The sequence below is a fragment of the Pistacia vera genome, unplaced genomic scaffold, assembly GCF_008641045.1.
Source record: "Pistacia vera cultivar Batoury unplaced genomic scaffold, PisVer_v2 Contig724, whole genome shotgun sequence".
Classification (NCBI taxonomy): Eukaryota; Viridiplantae; Streptophyta; class Magnoliopsida; order Sapindales; family Anacardiaceae; genus Pistacia; species Pistacia vera.
The window spans coordinates 511,473-531,490 of NW_022196584.1; the positions used below are offsets into that span (position 1 = coordinate 511,473).

The following is a 20,018-nucleotide window of genomic DNA, read 5'->3' on the forward strand; positions in this document are numbered from 1 at the left end:
CAAGGGATTTGTTTTCTTTCTGAAAATTTTCTAGGCTTCAGACTCTTTGAGAGATGAAGATGATGGATAGATATAATTTTCATGGAGATTAACTTTTTGTGGTGGATAGGATAAGAGAGGCTGCTGATTGTATTATAAGTGGAAGATTTGTTTAAAGCTTTTTATTATATCTGCAGCTCATATATATCCCGGCTGGCCATTGAAAGTGAAACCAGCAATAGATTTGTGTTAGTGCTTATGCCACTGAGAATTGAAAATCTCCATTTTAATATTCTCTTACAACTGCAGAAATTGCAGACGCAGTTGGTGGAGGTTTTAGATTCATAACAAGGTTTTAAGTAGCAATTTAACATCACCGATCCAAATACTCATTTAATGTTAGGAGAATCTTTACCAAACTATGGATTCTCTTCAAGATATATTAAGATTAATTGCAAAGGTTTGTTTAGTAGGTAAAGGTAGGCAGCCAGGCCAAGTTGAAACTAATATCTTTTTTCTCTCACTATCTACACCACCCAACAGTTATTACGTGTTCCGTGGTTGCATCCACATAAGGGAAATTGAAAGCCAACTACATCACAAAATTTGTTATCCACAACCACAAGCTATATGCTCAATTATACCTCCAAACTAATATATTTCCACGTTACTAGCTATAATTTCATTTAGACAAGAAAAAACACACATAAAACGTTTCCTTAAAATATGTTACTTAACCCAAAACTAACACATTTAAAGGGCGTTTGATGCAAGGAAAATAGAAAAATTCAGAGTCAAAATCATGCTGAGTTTGAAACCAGCTAGGATTGGTGAACTAGTGTAGATATACAGAGGGAAGTTTGTTCAGAGTTTGGGTGGTGAGTGTTAGGCCTGTCTCAGTTAGTGCATGCCTCGATCACAAAGCACTTTACCACTCAAAAACAAAAACAACTTTGTTATATTTATTCACTTTTCAAAGAGAGCCAAGCCAAAGCCACACCCAAGGGGAGAAGATAACAATAGCGTGATAAAGAGAACCCAAAACTCATATTTTTCACATACAAAGCAAAGCAACTATCTTTCTCTCTCTTTCAGATTTGGTAGACATTAATATATTTCTATATTCTATGTAGCTGCAATTCCAAAACTGTTCTCTATATTCGTTTGTTGTGTTTCGTGTTTGTTCTTTATTTGTCTCCATTGGTGGGTCTTGACTCTTTAACTACTTTGTATATTCTCTTATATAAAAAGGGATACTAGTCTTTCTCATTCTAGATTTGTTTTTAACTTGTTTGAATTGAACTGGGGAGGGTGATAAGCCATTTGGGTCGTTTGTTTTAAGCTTTAAGTAGCTTCAGAAATGGATTGTCAGTGATTCAGTGGCAGTCAGTGATGGATCTTGAAGGTGTCATCAGTAATAATCCAGTTAAGGTATGACATGTGGCAACCATTTTTTTTTCTCTTTTTGTTGGTTTTATCAGCTTCAAAATCGCAGCTTTTTTTTTTTTTCATGTTGTTGTTCTTTCTTTTTGTTGTTGCAGAAAGATTCATGGAAGACAGTGTTAACTTTGGCTTTTCAGAGCTTAGGTGTTGTCTATGGAGATTTAAGTACTTCTCCTTTATATGTTTACAAAAGCGCTTTTGCTGAGGATATACAACATTCAGAGACTAACGAGGAGATTTATGGGGTGTTATCTTTTGTGTTTTGGACTCTAACATTGATACCACTGGTAAAATATGTGTTTATTGTGCTTCGAGCTGATGATAATGGTGAAGGTGGCACTTTTGCTTTATATTCATTGCTGTGTAGGCATGCCAGAGTTAGTTCCTTGCCCAATTGTCAGTTGGCAGATGAAGAGTTATCAGAGTACAATAAAGATGTGATTTTATCAAATAATAAGAGCGTTGCTGGGTCTCGCTTGAAATCCACTTTGGAGAAGCATAAATTATTGCAAAAAGTGTTGCTTATTTTGGCTTTGATTGGAACTTGTATGGTCATTGGTGATGGGGTTCTTACACCTGCAATTTCTGGTATTGAGCTTTTATTATTGTTTGTCTTTGGACTTTAAGATGAAAAATTGGTCTTTTTAGTTGCTGAGAAATGTTTTTGTTCTGGTTCCCTGTACAGTTTTCTCTGCAGTATCTGGTTTGGAGCTTTCCATGTCAAAGGAGCAACACCATTGTAAGTTTCTTATCTTGAAGCCAACCTGTTCTATCAATTGTTTGTTATTTCATTCCAAGAGTAAATTTTCATGTTAGAGGGGGATAATTTTTCATTCTGGGGTGAAATATCAGTATACCAATTTCTTTCGATCTTAAACACAGACTCAATATTCCAGAAATTCACTTGGCAACTGGGAAAGGAGAATATTCCAAAAATGATCGAGTGATACAAACTTTGTGGCTAACTCTGTTGATTGCTTGAATAATCTTAAAACAATTTCTTTAGCATCCCTATCCCAAATACGCCGCAAAAGTAACATATCTTAGTTCTGTCTAGATATCAAATTTGCTGTTATATATTCAGATATTGATGTTTGAAATTTGAAATTTGCAAATCTTATGCTTCCTCTCTTCGTAAAATCTAGACGTAAATTAGTGGACAATTAGAGAATAACAAATAGTTGAGGCATGCATTATTGTGGGGTCCTTACTAATATAATTAAAATAAACTTTGCTTTAATCAAGACTCAAATCACCCTCAAGTTTATAATACTATTATTTATGATGTGGAAGATCAAGTTATAGCATCCTGGTTATAATAATGTAAAGATCCAGTCATCTACATGTGGCTTAGAAAATAAGTTTGAATTGAATAAATTAGAAGATTAAGTCCATAAAAAAGTTCTATCTTTAATAAAGTTAAACTGTCATTATGAGGTGGAGAAAAAAGTGGTTTTTAATTTGGATAAGGTTCTGAAATCTGAATAAAAATATAATCTTATATCACCATCTGCTTCAGTTAGTTCATTTATTTGATTGGAATCATTAGATGCCTGATTGGTTGGATGGTTATTGTTGGACTTTTCAAACTATGCTAGAACAATGACTTCAAGTCACCCATGACATACATAAATATAAGTATTGCAACAACCGAGCTCCGACCGATTGTTGCTGTCCAGAGCGTGGTGAGAAATATTGGACAGAATTCTATATCATTCTTTGTTTGCTGTTGTCAGTCGTATATCGATTTTCTAGACAATCAACAAAAATTTTAATTGTCACATGATTCCTCTGTATGATCAACTTGTTTTGGAACACCTAATTATCTTTTTATTAGTGGGATTCTATCTTTTGTGTTTTTCGCTTATTGGAATTCGGTCCTACATCCTTAGTTGCCAATTCATTTGCATTTGTGGGGAACAAGTTCTCCACTGACTATCATGTCATGGTGTACAAAACATTACCTAATCAGTTAGGACTTTGAGAGATAATCAAATGATCTCTGTTTAAAGCAAACAAACAACACTCTAATATTCAGATGCTATTTTGTGTGCCCTTTAGCCTATGTTTTGACTCACTTTTAACTTAAGTGAGGAAAATTTATGTTTACCTTCTAATATGCCTACTAACATATCTGCTTCTCAATAGGCCATTCCTCGATCCTGATACACTTGAAAGAGCTTACAAAACAGAATTTATTGTGCTCTAAGAGGTTCATCTTCATACAAAATTTTACCTTTAAGCCTAAAATATCTTGGTATGAGGAAATAAGCTTAAAATACATTTGATCAAATAATTATTACATTAAAACAAGTAAAGTTGTTCAACAAAGTTGGTTTGTGCAGAGGTACATAAGTACCATCAAGTTATTGCCAAATTCATTCCATCCCTTGAAATCGGTTGTTCATATAGAGTCTACCTGCAATATATGAATCAGGATTTGTTGGAGCACAGTTTCCTGGCACTGTCACAGTTTTATCTTTGTTTCTGTCTGGAAAGTGGATGCTAGCTGAATATGAATGGTTTTTTTTTGGGAAAATTAACTCCCAAGATTCAACCAACTACTATAACCTGATAAATGATCACATATGGTTTTTGTTAAAAGAAAAATCACTTAAAAAACAAGCCATTTACGTGTTCACCTGACAGGTTTATATCCATGGCGAATATATATGTATATGTGTTTGTGTTTGTGTTTGTGTTTGTTTGTCTGTGTGTGTGAAGATCTGCTATGCCTTGAAGAAGTCATACACTCGCCAGTTTCTATTCCTTGATGAAAATCTTAGAATTTTATTAGTTTTTAGAGAATCAAACACTCTACAAGGAATGCGATCTTGAACTCATATTATTAATTGTGCACTTAGTATTCTATGTCCTTAAGAGTTCATTGATACTGCAGATGTTGAAGTACCTGTTGCTTGTGCAATACTGGTGTTTTTGTTTGCCCTCCAACATTATGGGACCCATCGAGTGGGATTTTTATTTGCCCCTGTCGTGCTTACATGGCTTCTATGCATCAGCGCAATTGGTGTCTATAACATTTTCCACTGGAATCCCCATGTTTACCAAGCACTCTCCCCATATTATATGTACAAATTTTTGAAGAAGACCCAAAAGGGAGGCTGGATGTCCTTGGGCGGGATTCTGCTGTGTATAACAGGTAGAAGAGCATTAACAGTGAATTGTCTGTTCACCATTGATGTACTAGGCCTTTTATATCTACTCTTAAATAAATCATTTTTCTACATTTCAGGTTCAGAAGCTATGTTTGCGGATCTTGGGCACTTCACACAGTTGTCAATTAAGGTGGTTGATTAGTCTAGATTCTTTGTTCATCCTAAATATGCTCAATTAAGTTGAATGCATAATCATCTTTGTGAATTTCAGAACAAAGTTATACTAGTCCGATATGTAATGAAAAAAATACTGAAATTAGATGCATAAGCATATTGTTAAACCAAGTGAGGTACAGAATTAAGATCACAATTGAATTGTCGGTTTTGATAAATTAACATAGCCTAATCATCATTGCGAAAGTAGAATTATTGATACTGATATAAAAGATAGTACATTAGGTTTAGTACTATAACTGATCCTTCATACGTATTTACCAGTACCATAAGTTGACTTCTATGCATCATGCTCAAGTAAAACAGCCGTGTGTTAATCTTCTCACTGTTAATGATAAACCGAATAGAGAACTATTCTGCTTAGGATGCCATGAAAATTTTAAGCAATTCCACTAACTATAAAATCCTTTTTCTTGCAGATTGCTTTCACCTTTGTGGTTTATCCATCTTTAATCTTAGCATATATGGGCCAAGCAGCTTATCTTTCTAAGCATCATACTATTGAAAGCAATTACCGGATTGGATTCTATGTATCTGTACCCGGTAGGTGGTAGTTGCTGTTCTTCATAGATAAGAATAATCAATTTAAATTTCGTGATTTGACACTAAACCAAAGCAAAATTATTCTTCTTGTTTCAGAGAAAATAAGATGGCCTGTTCTGGCTATAGCCATTCTTGCAGCAGTTGTGGGAAGTCAAGCCATCATCACCGGAACTTTCTCAATAATCAAACAATGCTCTTCTTTGGGTTGTTTCCCCAAGGTCAAAATTATCCACACATCTTCCAAAATACATGGCCAGATTTACATTCCGGAGATAAACTGGACTTTAATGTTTATATGCTTGGCTGTTACTGTTGGTTTTAGAGACACAAAGCATTTGGGAAATGCATCAGGTACTGTCATTGTCAAACCTTGTCTGCTAGCACCTACACATACAAACACTTATTCTAGTCCAATCTATGTGCACTCGTCATCTACATTCAAGCTTTTATATGGGGATGTCTTCGGAACATATAAAGACTGCACAATTTCAAGATGTTTAGTTTCAGCTCTTTCACCATTGTTAATGAAGGATTTTAACTGATTGTTTAAACTAAAACATAATGCGTACAGAGATTATCAATGATCTTAATGTTTTCTGAAGTAGGAACCAACTTGATTCTTACTGCAATTTTTCTTGTTCTCTTAACAGGTTTAGCTGTTATAACTGTCATGCTAGTAACCACCTGCCTAATGTCTCTAGTTATTGTTCTATGCTGGCACAAAAGCATCTTCATGGCCGTCTGTTTTATATTCTTCTTTGGTTCCATCGAAGCACTGTACTTCTCAGCTTCTCTCATCAAGTTCCTTGAAGGGGCTTGGGTTCCCATTGCCCTCTCATTGATCTTCTTAATTGTAATGTATGTTTGGCACTATGGCACACTCATGAAATATGAATTTGATGTGCAAAATAAGGTGTCCATCAACTGGCTTCTGAGTTTAGGTCCTAATCTCGGAATTGTTAGGGTTCGGGGAATTGGTCTCATACACACCGAGCTAGTTTCTGGAATCCCAGCTATTTTCTCTCACTTTGTCACCAACCTTCCAGCTTTCCACCAGGTTGTCGTCTTTCTCTGTATCAAATCAGTTCCAGTGCCACATGTCAGACCCAAGGAAAGGTTCTTAGTGGGAAGAGTTGGTCCAAAGGAGTACCGGCTGTATAGATGCATAGCACGTTATGGGTACCGTGATATCCACAAAGATGACTTGGAGTTTGAGAAGGACCTTATTTGTAGCATTGCAGAATTTATTCGGTCAGAGAGGCCGGAAATCAATCTAGGAATTGAATATCTGGAAAATGATGAAAAAATGACTGTTGTTGGGACTACTTCCTCAAATTTAGATGGCGTAAAAATGTGTGAAGATGATCAAGATGTTTCTGAAATTGTAGGCTCTTCAGAGATGAGGGAACTAAAGCACTCCGAGAAAGCAAGAAAAAGAGTTAGGTTTCTTGTGCCAGAGAGTCCACGAATTGATCTAGATGCACAAGAGGAGTTGCAGGAACTGATGGATGCGAGGGAGGCGGGAATGGCATTCATACTTGGACACTGCTACGTTAGAGCAAAGTCAGGATCAAGTCTGATGAAGAAACTTGTGATAAATTTGGGGTATGATTTCTTGAGAAGAAACTCCAGGGGACCAACATATGCTCTGGGAATTCCTCGTGCATCGACTCTCGAGGTTGGGATGATTTACCATGTTTAATTTTGAGTATAGAGTATAGTTGTGTATTCAATTATTTTCTTTCTTACAATCATATTGTTTATGAAAGATCACAGCTTTCTTATAAAATGCCTATTCAGTGTCATACCTAGGTAAACCAGTATTATTGTTGATCCCCAGCTTATACATGAGTTTGTAATTTGCCATTTTAGTAGGTTTCCACTTTATATTTTGAGTCATGCTCATATTTGACAAATGTTATATAAAGTTTCTAATTAATTCTTATAAGAGAAAAGAAGTTTTGAATCTTGTTTCCTTACACATTGTCATGTTTATATCTAATCAATCATAAAATATCATGTTGAATTATTCATTACGCCTATGTAAGTCTGTATTCGTTTTATTGTACACGTTCTGTATTACCAAACAATCTACCAGTTCAAGTTTTTTTTCCCACAAGATGCAATTCCTGAAGGCACAATATCTTAAGAAGAATTAATGGAGAAGCTATTCTCTTCTGCAACAATCAGTACCTGCAAAAACTTATCTTATTTTCCATGGTTAAACTTTGAAGGTAATGCATATGGCACATGCCTCAATGTCACCTTTGCCATTTTTTATGTACTAGAATATTTAATTTTTCTTTATTAATTTGTCAGTAAATTTAGATAGTACCATAAGCCTAAAAGATATACAAACAACTAAACTCTTTTATCTTTTTTTTTTTTATTCTTTTTTTATTTTAAGTGATGTTAAAATTAATCAATGATTGGCATATTATTTATTATTTTATTTTATTAATTTTAAGAGTTATAATTATAAATTTCTATTGTCATTACTCATGTAATAATAATCCCCTTTCACAGGGAGAATGGAGGATTTCTAATAATTGCAGATTAACCATTATTAATATAAATTAAAGATGCAATTTGATAATTTCTGAACATTTTTAAAGCCATGAGTAATTCTAATCAAAAGAGCAAGGATTAATAATCCTCTTTCAAAAGTCCACATGGTAAAGCAACATCTAATACAACATAATATTAAAGCAAATTAAAGATTTGAGTGTAGAATAAGTTAAAGATTAAAGAGTTAACAAAGGAGATCAATGGAGCCACCCATCTTGGACTCTGTGACTGTAACTACACTTTCTTAATCTCTTCCCACAACACAACCTCCGACTATTAAAATTGAACTTCCATGATGGATGATTTGAATTGTTTTTTCAAATTGAATAGACACATCTGTTGTTATATATAAATTTTGTAACAATTAATAAATTTAAAGGAAAATGGTAGAGAAAAAGCATATGATTCTCTCTGACAGTGAACACACACATTCTCTCTCTTTTACTTTGTTTTGTTGATGTTGAACTGATCTTTTCTACTGTTAAGCCAAATCGCTACACTTAGTACTCTTGTCTTTGTCTCTTTCACTCTCTCTCTCTCTTTCTCACAAAAAGGTTTAAGTTCTACTGATTAACATGTAAAAAGAAGAAAAAGTAAAGTAGCATACAATTTGTGGGGTCTCCTCCTTAACTAGTATATATAAAATGCTGAGCTTAAAACCTTCCCATTTCAGCATTTCTTCTTCTCTCATGTTCAACAAATTAACCCCAGCTCAACAATGGTGAGAAGTTTCGTTGCTTTTGTTTTCATTTTAGTGTTTCTCTTTGGTGGGTTCTCTTCAGTTTCGGCTTCCACAACACCTGCAAGTAAGTACTAGCTTAAACACTCCCCTATATTTTTCACATTTTTTAAAAAAAAAAAAAAAAAAAAAAAAAAAAAAAAAAAATTCAACTTGTAAAATTTGTTTACTTAATGTTTGAGTATATTTGCAGGAATTGTAAGTGGGGTTGTCACCAATGCGGTCTCTGCTCTTGTGAAATGGTTGTGGTCACTAAAAGCTCCTATAAAAACTGGCAGAGGTAGAGATCTTTCATAGAACCCACATTCTTTAAGTTGTACGTCTTTTTTAAGTTCTCCAAAGGTTTTGTTTTTTGCATTATTAAGGTTAAAGGGATTAATTTTTCAGCTATTTCTAGCGGTTCAAGAATGAAATTTGAGGGTGGATATACAGTGGAGACATTGTTTGATGGAAGTAAGTTTGGGATCGAGCCATACTCAGTTGAGGTGTCACCAAGTGGAGAACTTCTTGTTTTGGATAGTGAAAACAGTAACATTTACAGGATCTCAACTCCATTGTCTACGTGTAAGTTTGCTTTTGTTTTATTGGTTTGTAGAGTTTGTTTCTCAAATTGATAGGTTTTATTTTAATTAGCCTTCATTCTTGTGGTTATGATTGTTGTACTTTGCTTTGTACTTGGGAAATCTTACATTTTCTTTCTAAAGAAAGATTCTAAAGCCATTAATAAAAAAATTATAACAGGGTTTTATAAGCTTTTGTTAAGCAGAAGTCTCCACTTTTATAAATACAACAAGACCTTTTAGTCTTGTTTCTGTCTACCCAATTCATCTTTTTGGAGATTTACTCTTTCACTTTTTATTTTTAAACAAAAATTAGAGACTAATTTCATCTGCCGGTGACTTCTTGTTTACTCACGATGTCTTGCTCTTATTGATTTATCTATTTTAGACAAAATCTTTACGCTTTTGTGTACTTCATGAAATTCAAATACTTTTTTGAGCTTCTTAAGCTGAACTCCTTGTTAATTTGAGTAAAGGATATCCAATTCTACTTTTGCTTTTCTTATTTGATAATTAAAAGAAGAAGCAAATTAAGTGAGACTTAAAATTTTTCTTTTTCTTTAATATCAAGATAGGTTTCATGACCTTGGATTCTTTTCATTTCAATCCTTCTATTAAAAATGTCTTACTTTCTTTAAATTCATCTTCGCTGGTTCAACTTCTTCATTTGATCCGTTGTTGTTCAACTAATTTTTCTGTTAGAACTTCTCTATATTCTTAAATCAATGATGAAATGCAGATAGCAGACCCAGGCTGGTTGCCGGGTCACCTGAAGGGTACTACGGGCATGTGGATGGGAAACCAAGAGAGGCAAGAATGAACCACCCGAAAGGGCTTACTGTTGATGACAGAGGAAATATATACATTGCAGATACAATGAATATGGCTATCAGGAAGATTAGTGATACAGGTAAATTTTTGTATATTTGATGCATTCCCCTGGCTAAAGTTTGAATTATCTTTCTTTTAAATTTCTTTTGTCCTATAGTTCTTGTCTCTACGATATCAATTATTCTTTCAGTAACTCGTCAACTCAATTTATTTGTGCAGGGGTCACAACTATTGCAGGAGGAAAATGGAGCCGTGGAGGAGGTCATGTGGATGGTCCTAGTGAAGATGCAAAATTTTCAGATGAGTTTGATTTGGTTTACGTTGGAAGTACATGCTCTCTGTTAGTTATAGACAGAGGAAACCAGGCAATTCGAGAGATACAACTCCATTATGATGATTGTTCCTATCATTATGATGGTAGTTACAATTTAGGTATATCTGTTCGATTTTCATTCTTATCATTCTTGTTTCGAAACCTCTATGATCTATAGTTTATTTCATTGAACATTGCAGGAATATTTATGCTTGTTGCAGCTGCATTCTTCGGTTACATGCTAGCATTGCTGCAGCGGAGGGTGCAAGCTATGTTTTCTTCGCAAAATGTAAGCTTTCTCCCATCTTCGTTATTTCCCTTTACTGATTGTTGCATAATATGATTCTTATAAACTAAGTGCTGAGACAAAACCACTCCTGCAAGCAAACAGTAATAAATCTTTCATTATGATAGAAACTCCTTGAATCGATCGTCCCTTCCCAAATTTCTGCATGATATTGTCTAGGAAAGTTTCAAATCTGACTTTTTGCTTCGTAGGATTCAAGAAACTCATTAAAAAGAGGTCCACCAGTGGCACCCTATCAAAGGCCTTCTAAATCTGCCAGGTCACCCTTAATTCCTACTGAAAATGATATTGACAAATCAGACGATGGTTTTTTTGGTTCAATTGGGAGACTTATCCTCAACACTGGGTCATCAGTAGCTGAAATGTTTGGGGGATTATTTTCAGGCTTAAGGAGAAAGCCCACCACCCACTATCAGTTCCAGCATCAATACCAGCAACGGCATATACCTTCAAATGGATGGCCCATGCAAGAAAGCTTCGTCATTCCAGATGAAGATGAACCGCCTTCTATAGAAACAAGAAGCCCTACACTAAAGAAGAACTATCCATATATGACTAAAGACCTGGAGAAAAAACATTATACTAAGCAATCGCGAGCTTACTTTAATGGGTGGGATAGCGATTATCAGCATCACCAGCAACAACAACAGATACAGAATCACCAGCATTTCTCACCTAATCCACAGACTTACTATCAGAAAAGCTGTGAGACAAATGAGATAGTTTTTGGGGCAGTTCAAGAACAGGATGGACGGCGTGAAGCTGTGGTGATAAAGTCTGTTGACTATGGTGATCCTACGTATAGCCACCATAATATCCGACCACGACTGAATTACAGGGGCTATTCATAGTGTATTACTACATATTTTATGAAGTAGACAGCACAAGAAGATGTTTAACTTGATGTTTCTGCTACCAGATGAAGATGGGAAGCTTGGCCGCTTCTCATTCAGAAGGAATGTTATGCTAGTTGTAATAGGAATAGGATGGATGGATGTATCTTGACTCTTTAAGTTTGCATATGCTTATGTATAATATTGTATTTTCTTTTTTACTTTAGTAGAAATCAAGAGAATGTAGGCAACGCTAACTTTTGAGCGAATCAATGTGGCTTCTCCTTGAGATTTCAAAGAGGAATTTAGACTGGGAATCTAATTGTACAGCTATGGCTTGGAGAAAAGGAACAAATGAAAGATGCAGCAAGAAGCTTAAGCCAATGTGCTTGTATTTCTACTGAATTTTAAAGAGATGTTAATATATAACACGTAGCATCTTCAAAGAAGGGAAGAAAAAACCAAAAAGGAATCAAGGGTTGGAGTATCCTCCATATTGTTGAACTGACATTTGAATAAACTCAAGGTAAAGAATAAGGTACCTGAATTGGATTGATGAAGAGGTTGCTGGGTATTGTATGGGCCTTTATGGAACACATTTTTTTTAAATAAAATATACTAATTACTCTTCTTGACATAATAATTAAGGAATCTACTGATTTTACATTTTTCAGAATATTTTATCTTAAATCTTTAGATAAGACAGAATCATTAGTTGTAATCATACATATCATGGCCCTTACATGTATTATATATCTTGCATCAAATAATATACAAGAAACCAATTGTCGAGTAATGAATTTGACCTACTGACAGTGTTGGAAAAGGTTATAGGGATAAGAGACAAAATTTTATTAAACAACAAAATAAAAATCAGATAATTACAGGACATAATATTTTATCCTGTGATTATCATTAGATTCGTTTTAACTATTAAATTAAATAGTTAAGATAATTTTTTTTATAAAAAAAATGATAAAGATAAAATTTTGAGTCAAAACTAGTCTTGGATCCTGCAAGGATCATAATTATATTATAGGGATTATAATTATAAATACTCCCAACAACAAAAAGTACCCTAAGACCAAGGCTCAACCAGAATTTTGTAACTGCCATCTGCCAGCCCATTTTAACAATAACTCATTACTAAATAATCTATAAATTATATTAATCCATTTATTTATTATCACATCACTGTCCACCGACTATTAGATTCTCTAACAATTTTTTATTGGAAATATTTGATTTCGCTACACGTACACAAACAAATATATATATCCTAACTTATAATTTAACATCAGATTAATAAAAAAATTAATCTCCTTTTAAAATTGTACTTTCAGTTTTTTGACGGTTAAACAGTAACAAGTTACAGCGACAAATGCGGAGAATTAACCGGTTACCGGCTGCATAAAGTGCCCGCATCAAATAAAAAGTATTTATAAAACATAATTTCATNAAAAAATGATAAAGATAAAATTTTGAGTCAAAACTAGTCTTGGATCCTGCAAGGATCATAATTATATTATAGGGATTATAATTATAAATACTCCCAACAACAAAAAGTACCCTAAGACCAAGGCTCAACCAGAATTTTGTAACTGCCATCTGCCAGCCCATTTTAACAATAACTCATTACTAAATAATCTATAAATTATATTAATCCATTTATTTATTATCACATCACTGTCCACCGACTATTAGATTCTCTAACAATTTTTTATTGGAAATATTTGATTTCGCTACACGTACACAAACAAATATATATATCCTAACTTATAATTTAACATCAGATTAATAAAAAAATTAATCTCCTTCTAAAATTGTACTTTCAGTTTTTTGACGGTTAAACAGTAACAAGTTACAGCGACAAATGCGGAGAATTAACCGGTTACCGGCTGCATAAAGTGCCCGCATCAAATAAAAAGTATTTATAAAACATAATTTCATCACGAGAAGGTGTAATTATGATGTCAATATTTACATATGACATATATAAAAGAAATAATTGAATTTGATATGAGTTATATGTTGATATAAAAAAAAAGTTGGTAAAAATGCCACATTTATAAGAAAGTCATAACAGCAAAGAGGTGAGCTGGTACAAATCCATTGAAGACTTGAGAGTTAAAAGAGTGACGAACGTGGCTTCACGACCACAACCGGCAACCGGCAATTCCCCGTTAACGTTAACTACTTAATCCCCCGAATTTTCCGTTCCAAAGCCCCTTCATTTTCTTCTTCCTTGTTTCACTTCACATCCAAATCAAAACGCATAGAACTCTCTCTCCCTCTGGAGAGAGTTCTATTGCGACTGCTTTCCGGGGGGCTTTTCTCCTTTCCCAAAATGCCCTCCCCGTCTCATGACATCTCCGAAAACCCCCTCGACGACGACGACGACGATCTCCACCAAACCGCATTCTCCAGAAGTGGCTGTTGTTTCTGGATCCCATGTTTCGGTTCCAAACGCGCCTCCAACGGCGGCTCAATCTGGTGGGAGCGGATTAGCACCGGTGAAAATAAAACACCGTCGCAAGACCCTTTGTATCTTCGTGGTTGGAAGCGGCTTCGAGAATGGTCCGAGCTCGCGGCCGGTCCGAGATGGAAGACTTTCATCCGTACGTTTCGGAAGAACCGCAACAGTCCGGCCAAGCAATGGAAATTCCAATACGATCCTTTGAGTTACGCTTTGAATTTCGACGACGGTCCTGGGAAAATGTGTCAACAGATGGATGGAGATTATATCGCCCGGGATTTCTCATCTAGGTACGCCGCCGTGCCTGCCTCCATCAAGGCCTCCACAGGCATGGAGGGAGGTCAAGATTCACGTGACTTTCACGTGAACGTAGTTCCAGAAGGGAAGAGCTTGTTGTGAATTTTTATCTTTGGTTAAAGTGTACCATCAGGCCAATGTGCGCCCGGGTGGCGAAGTAGTGGTTTGGGTACGGTGATTATGGATATGGTTGAGAAAATGGTTGACTTGTTTGTGTGGTTTATTTATTTTTCCTTTGGGTGGTCAAAGTGGTGGGGGCCGGAGCACGTTAAGGTTAAATTACATTTTTATGGGTGATAAAAAAATTTAATTTGATTAATAATGTAACTTAATATTTTTGTGAGTAAAAAAAGAAAAGTGTAGAGGAAAGGAGAGAGAAAGAGGGAGGTTTGTTGCCCATTAAAGAATTTTTTATGTACCAAAAATATCATTTTATATATATATATATATAGTGAATATCTTACGTTATGATTTGTAAGATTGTGTCTATTTTGTTCAAATGTTTATTGGAAAAACCACTACAGTATTTAACTTATATTTATATGTTGTAATTATAACATTGTTAAACAAATGAATTAAAATAAGAAAAATATACTAATGAATTGATGCCGTGCCATAATAATTAATGGTGGTGAAAAAAGGGTATTAAGGTAATTAATAATATTTTGAGTTGGCTACTAATTATTTCACTCATGAGTTGGCATCCAATCAACACCAACGAGAAGAGGTTGAGAGAAATTGAGATCTTGGCTTTGGAATTTAGGGGAGCCAGCAAAGAAAAGGGAATAATTTCAATTTGTTTAATCTCAGAAAATAAATAAATATATCGATCTCAATTTTCTGTCTTCGTTAAATAATTGAATTCTCTCTTCGTTAAGTAAAGCTAAAGCACACGTAAACCTGTCTCAAGGCTCATGCATGCATGTGAACAAATACTAAAATATACGCCTAATAATTATTCTTGTTTTCAAAATATAACATCAATCAAATTCAAAAATCCCTTTCTTTATAAATAAATTCAACTAAAACTTATAATAATTCAACGTACTGATAGAAATATGTAACATTATTTTTATATTAGAAAAGAAATATAGTAGCTTTATATATCTCGGGGTTGATTTGATGGATTTTTATTAATTATAACAAATTTAATTAATTACTAAAATTCTTGCAACTATTATTAGTAAGAGTATCATATATAACTTTATTATAAGGAAATCAATTAATATATATTTCTATAAAATGACAATATTGTGATTGATTTAATGTTATTAAAGGGAAATTGTGTGGCAAAATTATATATAGACACATAAAAGGTTCGTCTTTACTTTAAAGGGGAAATGGTTGTTAATTATTTTTTTCTTTGACAATAAGATATGGCTGTTATTCCATTAATTAAGATAAAGTACACCCACCAAATCCTGTTTATCATTCTAATTAAGATGTTAGTTAGAAACATTTATATACAAGATTGAAAGGAAATTTCCTCATAATCCAATTTAAGAGATCACTAATCAAGTAATAAATGGCCTGGGCAAGGCCTACTTTCTTATGTTAAGACACGCGCTTAAGTAAGTAGCGTGAGAAGAGAAGTGTAGAAGGGACAAAAATAGCTCCCCATCTCAAATCAGTTCAGTTGTGAGTTGTGTATTACACAAGACATATCCATGATCTCCCAATTGCCCTTTATGTGTCTATATTAAAATGACAATATTATGAATGTAGACACAAACTTCCTGCTTCTCAAATCATCTGCTCTTCCTTTTGACCAAGTTATGACCTAAATTTTTTAATGGATTAATTTAATAAAAGGGGTTAGTTTCAACATGGTCTGGTCACATGGGAAGACCAAACTAAAATGACCCACATATCGCTGATGATACATACCATACAGCAAAGACATTTTAAATTAAAGTTGTAATCAAAAAGTTTGAAATATTCTATCACATTGCTTTCATGGATCCCACCATCAATTCCTCAACCGCCCACCCCTACCCTAAAGATCAATTACACAAAAGCTTATGTGCAGGCACCAGCACCTTATCCCAAATTGGGTTTTTACATATGAAAAGTGGAAAAGCTAAAGCAGAATAAAAACACAATGCCATGCTTTCAAAAGCAAAAGCACTTGGCCTCCTGCCTTTGATCATGATCATCAACATAATATAAGCATATTGGTATATATACTTTCAGACTCAACATTGTGGTTCAAAATCAGCATGTTTTGAGGTCTTCAATGAATTGTATGAACAAGGTGAAGTGAATTCATATAAGAATTTGGAAATTGGAATGCAATGATATAAGCACAGTTCACTAGTGGACTTGTGTTTAAAAATATATCGTGTCCACTGAGGACTTTTTTAATTGTCAATCCAACCAACTCAAACAAGCAAAAGGTTGAGATCTCTCTGATAAAACCATTATACAAGAAATTTGGCAACAACAATTGCTAAATGAGGAGAAGAACATAAATAAATCATATGAATATCTTCTTTTTTTTTATATATAGGAAAATACATCATGAAATCATCCGCGCAACATGAATAACAATAACACCACAGCCTCAACATCTGTCAACTACTTGGTCACCTACATGAATTCTATTTTGTCATTCTATGGTAAAACCTATCTTTAAAAGAGGAATTGATGCTTAGGTTTCAGTATTCCATAACCAGCACTTTGAATATTTTAATTAGCACCCCAAAAATTTTCAGAAAGAAAAGCTAAACAAAGGCATGACAATGGTACTTTGATCGATAGACTGAAACAAGCAAAGAAAAGTATACCTTCACTTTTCTTCTGTTCTCTCCATCCATGGCAAATCCATTTTAAGAGACGAAGGCATGCCCATTTCGGCATCTGTCGAACTTGAAAATTTTCCCTTCTTAGGCCAAAGCCAGATCTTGGAAACAGAAAAACTCTCACCTTTAGCCATGTTACTGATCTTTTTCGCCTCCACATCCTCATCAACTGAAGAATTCCCATTGTCTTTTGTATCTCTACCAAGCTTTAAATCGCATCCACGCTGATCAATGCACAATGGAACCCTCAGGTCTGATTCACCAAGCACATACTGATATGAACCCATTGAGAAACATCTTCTTGCATCTAAACTGCTACTACTAGTTTCACCTCCTGCCTCCCCTTCACCACCATTTAGTCTTCTAAATTTACCAAGTCTCACAGGTACAACACCCTTATCAACAACAACTTCTTCAATTTCCACAGTTTTTTGTCTAGAAGTGAATCCATGTTCTCCACAACCAGGAACCCCATCTTCTTCCCTCAAATCATCAAAATCAAAAATTGGGTTCTCAATAGAAAACCCTGCAGTGAAAAGGGTTCCTCTACAAAGAGGACATGTCGAGTTCGAAAGTAGCCAAGTGTCTATACAATTAATATGGAAAGCATGGCTACACATAGGAAGTAATCTCAGCTTATCCTTCTCGGAAAATTCACATAAACAGACAGCACAATCAAATGGCTCTTTTAGACCAACAATCTCTTTGTACAAGAAAACAGGAAGTGCATCTATAAAAGCCTGATCCAAACCAGAATCATGAAGATGGAAAAGCTGTTGTAGCTGCCTCTGAAGAGCATCAGAACCAGAAATTTCAGGGTATCTACTATTAGATTGATTAGAAGCTGAAGAAGAAGGGTGCTTTATGAGGAATCGAACAAGCAAATGGAGAAGACCAGATATGAAAAATAGTACAGCCAAAATGACTATAATAAAAAGAACAGCAGGACTTATTCTTGTACCAGATGAATATGAAGGACTTGATGACTCTTTATGAAAAGAACTTCCAGTAGCAGTTGTATATGGAGATGCAGATGAATATGAAGGAGAGAGTGGAGGTGGGTATGGCAAAAGACCATCTTGTTGCTTCATTTGCTGATGAATCCAAGACATCTTCAAGTGACTATGGCCAAAAAACAACCTATTCTCTTTGTTTTCTAACATTCCACAGATCATAAAAGAACAACCAAAAACCATATTCTCCCTTTCTTAACCCAGGTCTCTACTTTTTGTTGTTCTTCATCAGATTCAAGACAAAATACTAGCACTAAAAGACTGTAGCAGGTTGTTGTTGTTCGGTGTTAATAATTTATCATTTTTTTTTTTTGAAACTCTTTTGTATGATTTGAAATGAAACAACAAACAAAACCCCTCTTGGTCTCACTGATTGATGCTGAGATGATGAACCATACTAAATATAATAATTATAAAACAAGAGAAGCTGACACACACACGCAAACAACAAGATTGAAACTTACCTAACTTGATTCTTCTTCAAAGAACTTCACTTTCTTATTTTCTCCTTTCAAAATCATCTTGAAATGAAATACAATGGTGGTCACTCTTCCCCCTTGCAACTAGAGAACACACAAGGTCTTTTCTTCTGTTCACTCGCATGTATATATATATATATATATATATATATATATATATATATATAAATTATAATAAGAGTTAATTAATTAATTTGTTTATTAATTAATTTAATAATGTGTCTCTCTCTTTGATACTTTAAAAGTCACCCTCTTTGGTTGTGATAAAACTAAGAAGAAAAGCCAGAATAGTGGCAGTGATAGTAGTTTCCGAAGTGCGAGGTAAAGGATGCCAAAAAGAAGACCAGCTGGGAACTCGTCCCACGTGCTGTCTAAGCGCGTGGATTTCAGTTGGTCAACGATAAGCGACAAGTCATTTGTGGGCTTTTAGGTGGGCCTTGGGCCTAACTCTAGTTTTGAGGAGATTATTATTATTATAATTAATTAGGGATTTCATATGTCAAAGGTTCAATAATATCAGCAGAAATATGATTTGTGAAAAGAAAAAGTTATACTTGATTGGATTATTAGATTAGAATGAGTATTTATTTTATTTTAATGAAATATTATTACTTAATTTATAGTATAGAAATATGATCCATGTGAGTAAAATATAATACATTTTTTGGTAACTAATCCACCAAGGTCTCGAGGCTTTGAAATTAATGATCGGATAATCCTCGAGATTACTCAATCACCCAAAGATTGGTAAAAAATTACACATCTTAATGCTATGATGATTTAACAAAAAATGGGCTTTTAGTGAAGTGAGGAAACAATTTCTTATGTCAAATTTGTTGAGATTTTATGTAGTGCAAGCGTTTTAATAGATATTTGAGGCTTTTGTTAAGGACAATTGAAATGTAAGTCAAATATTTTAATGATGTGGTTTTATTAATGTCAAAAATGTATTTGATGGTTGAGATTGAGTTATCATACTTGTAATGTCATATCAATTTTGAGCGGTTAGCATTACTTAATTTTCACATTTTACTTGTTCTGATGGGTTACATTAAAGTGAGATCATCAAGAAGGCAAAGACTGTTTGGTAAATGGGGATATGGGTTTAGATTATAATTTTGAACAATTAATGCAATTGAATGTAGATGGAGATTTGATTATTTCGGTGGGACGTTGGAAAGTGGTATTGGAATTAGTCTCACTTTCATTGATTGTAATTGTAAGTGGAAACACAAAGCTGAATTATAATTAAGTTGTGGAAACTTTTCTTTTCAAAAGTTAATGGCAATGTCACCTCTTTCTAAATGCTCCATTAACATCTTGCTTTCATAAAATTAAAGCATAAGCACAATCAAGAGTAAATTCAAAGAAAGGCTTCCTCATCCTTAAGAATATTGTGAGAGATTTAGGGAATAGATTATGAAATTAAATATATATATATTTTTTTTAATTTCCCTTTGGAGGTTTAGATATAAATAGCCTTTTG

General features: G+C 34.2%; 4 protein-coding genes across 4 annotated transcripts; 3 read left to right on the top strand and 1 right to left on the bottom strand.

The window, feature by feature from the left end:
- Positions 1–730: 730 nt before the first annotated feature.
- Positions 731–7,186, top strand: LOC116114870 (potassium transporter 8). The gene is made up of 8 exons (XM_031401007.1): positions 731–1,410; positions 1,521–2,010; positions 2,108–2,161; positions 4,322–4,582; positions 4,676–4,728; positions 5,192–5,315; positions 5,412–5,666; positions 5,966–7,186. The coding sequence occupies exons 1-8, from the start codon at positions 1,372–1,374 to the stop codon at positions 7,015–7,017; spliced, it is 2,328 nt and encodes a 775-aa protein (XP_031256867.1). The 5' UTR covers positions 731–1,371; the 3' UTR covers positions 7,018–7,186.
- Positions 7,187–8,389: 1,203 nt separating this feature from the next.
- LOC116114883 lies at positions 8,390–11,625 on the top strand. The gene is made up of 7 exons (XM_031401021.1): positions 8,390–8,689; positions 8,816–8,902; positions 9,010–9,186; positions 9,922–10,092; positions 10,233–10,445; positions 10,527–10,615; positions 10,825–11,625. The coding sequence occupies exons 1-7, from the start codon at positions 8,602–8,604 to the stop codon at positions 11,482–11,484; spliced, it is 1,485 nt and encodes a 494-aa protein (XP_031256881.1). The 5' UTR covers positions 8,390–8,601; the 3' UTR covers positions 11,485–11,625.
- A 2,188-nt stretch (positions 11,626–13,813) lies between these two features.
- LOC116114866 lies at positions 13,814–14,341 on the top strand. Its single transcript, XM_031401005.1, has one exon. It carries the CDS (start codon positions 13,814–13,816, stop codon positions 14,339–14,341), a length of 528 nt encoding a protein of 175 aa, XP_031256865.1.
- Positions 14,342–16,743: 2,402 nt separating this feature from the next.
- On the bottom strand, positions 16,744–18,642 carry LOC116114871 (RING-H2 finger protein ATL46). The gene has a single exon (XM_031401008.1). It carries the CDS (start codon positions 18,234–18,236, stop codon positions 17,028–17,030), a length of 1,209 nt encoding a protein of 402 aa, XP_031256868.1. The 5' UTR covers positions 18,237–18,642; the 3' UTR covers positions 16,744–17,027.
- Positions 18,643–20,018: the final 1,376 nt, after the last annotated feature.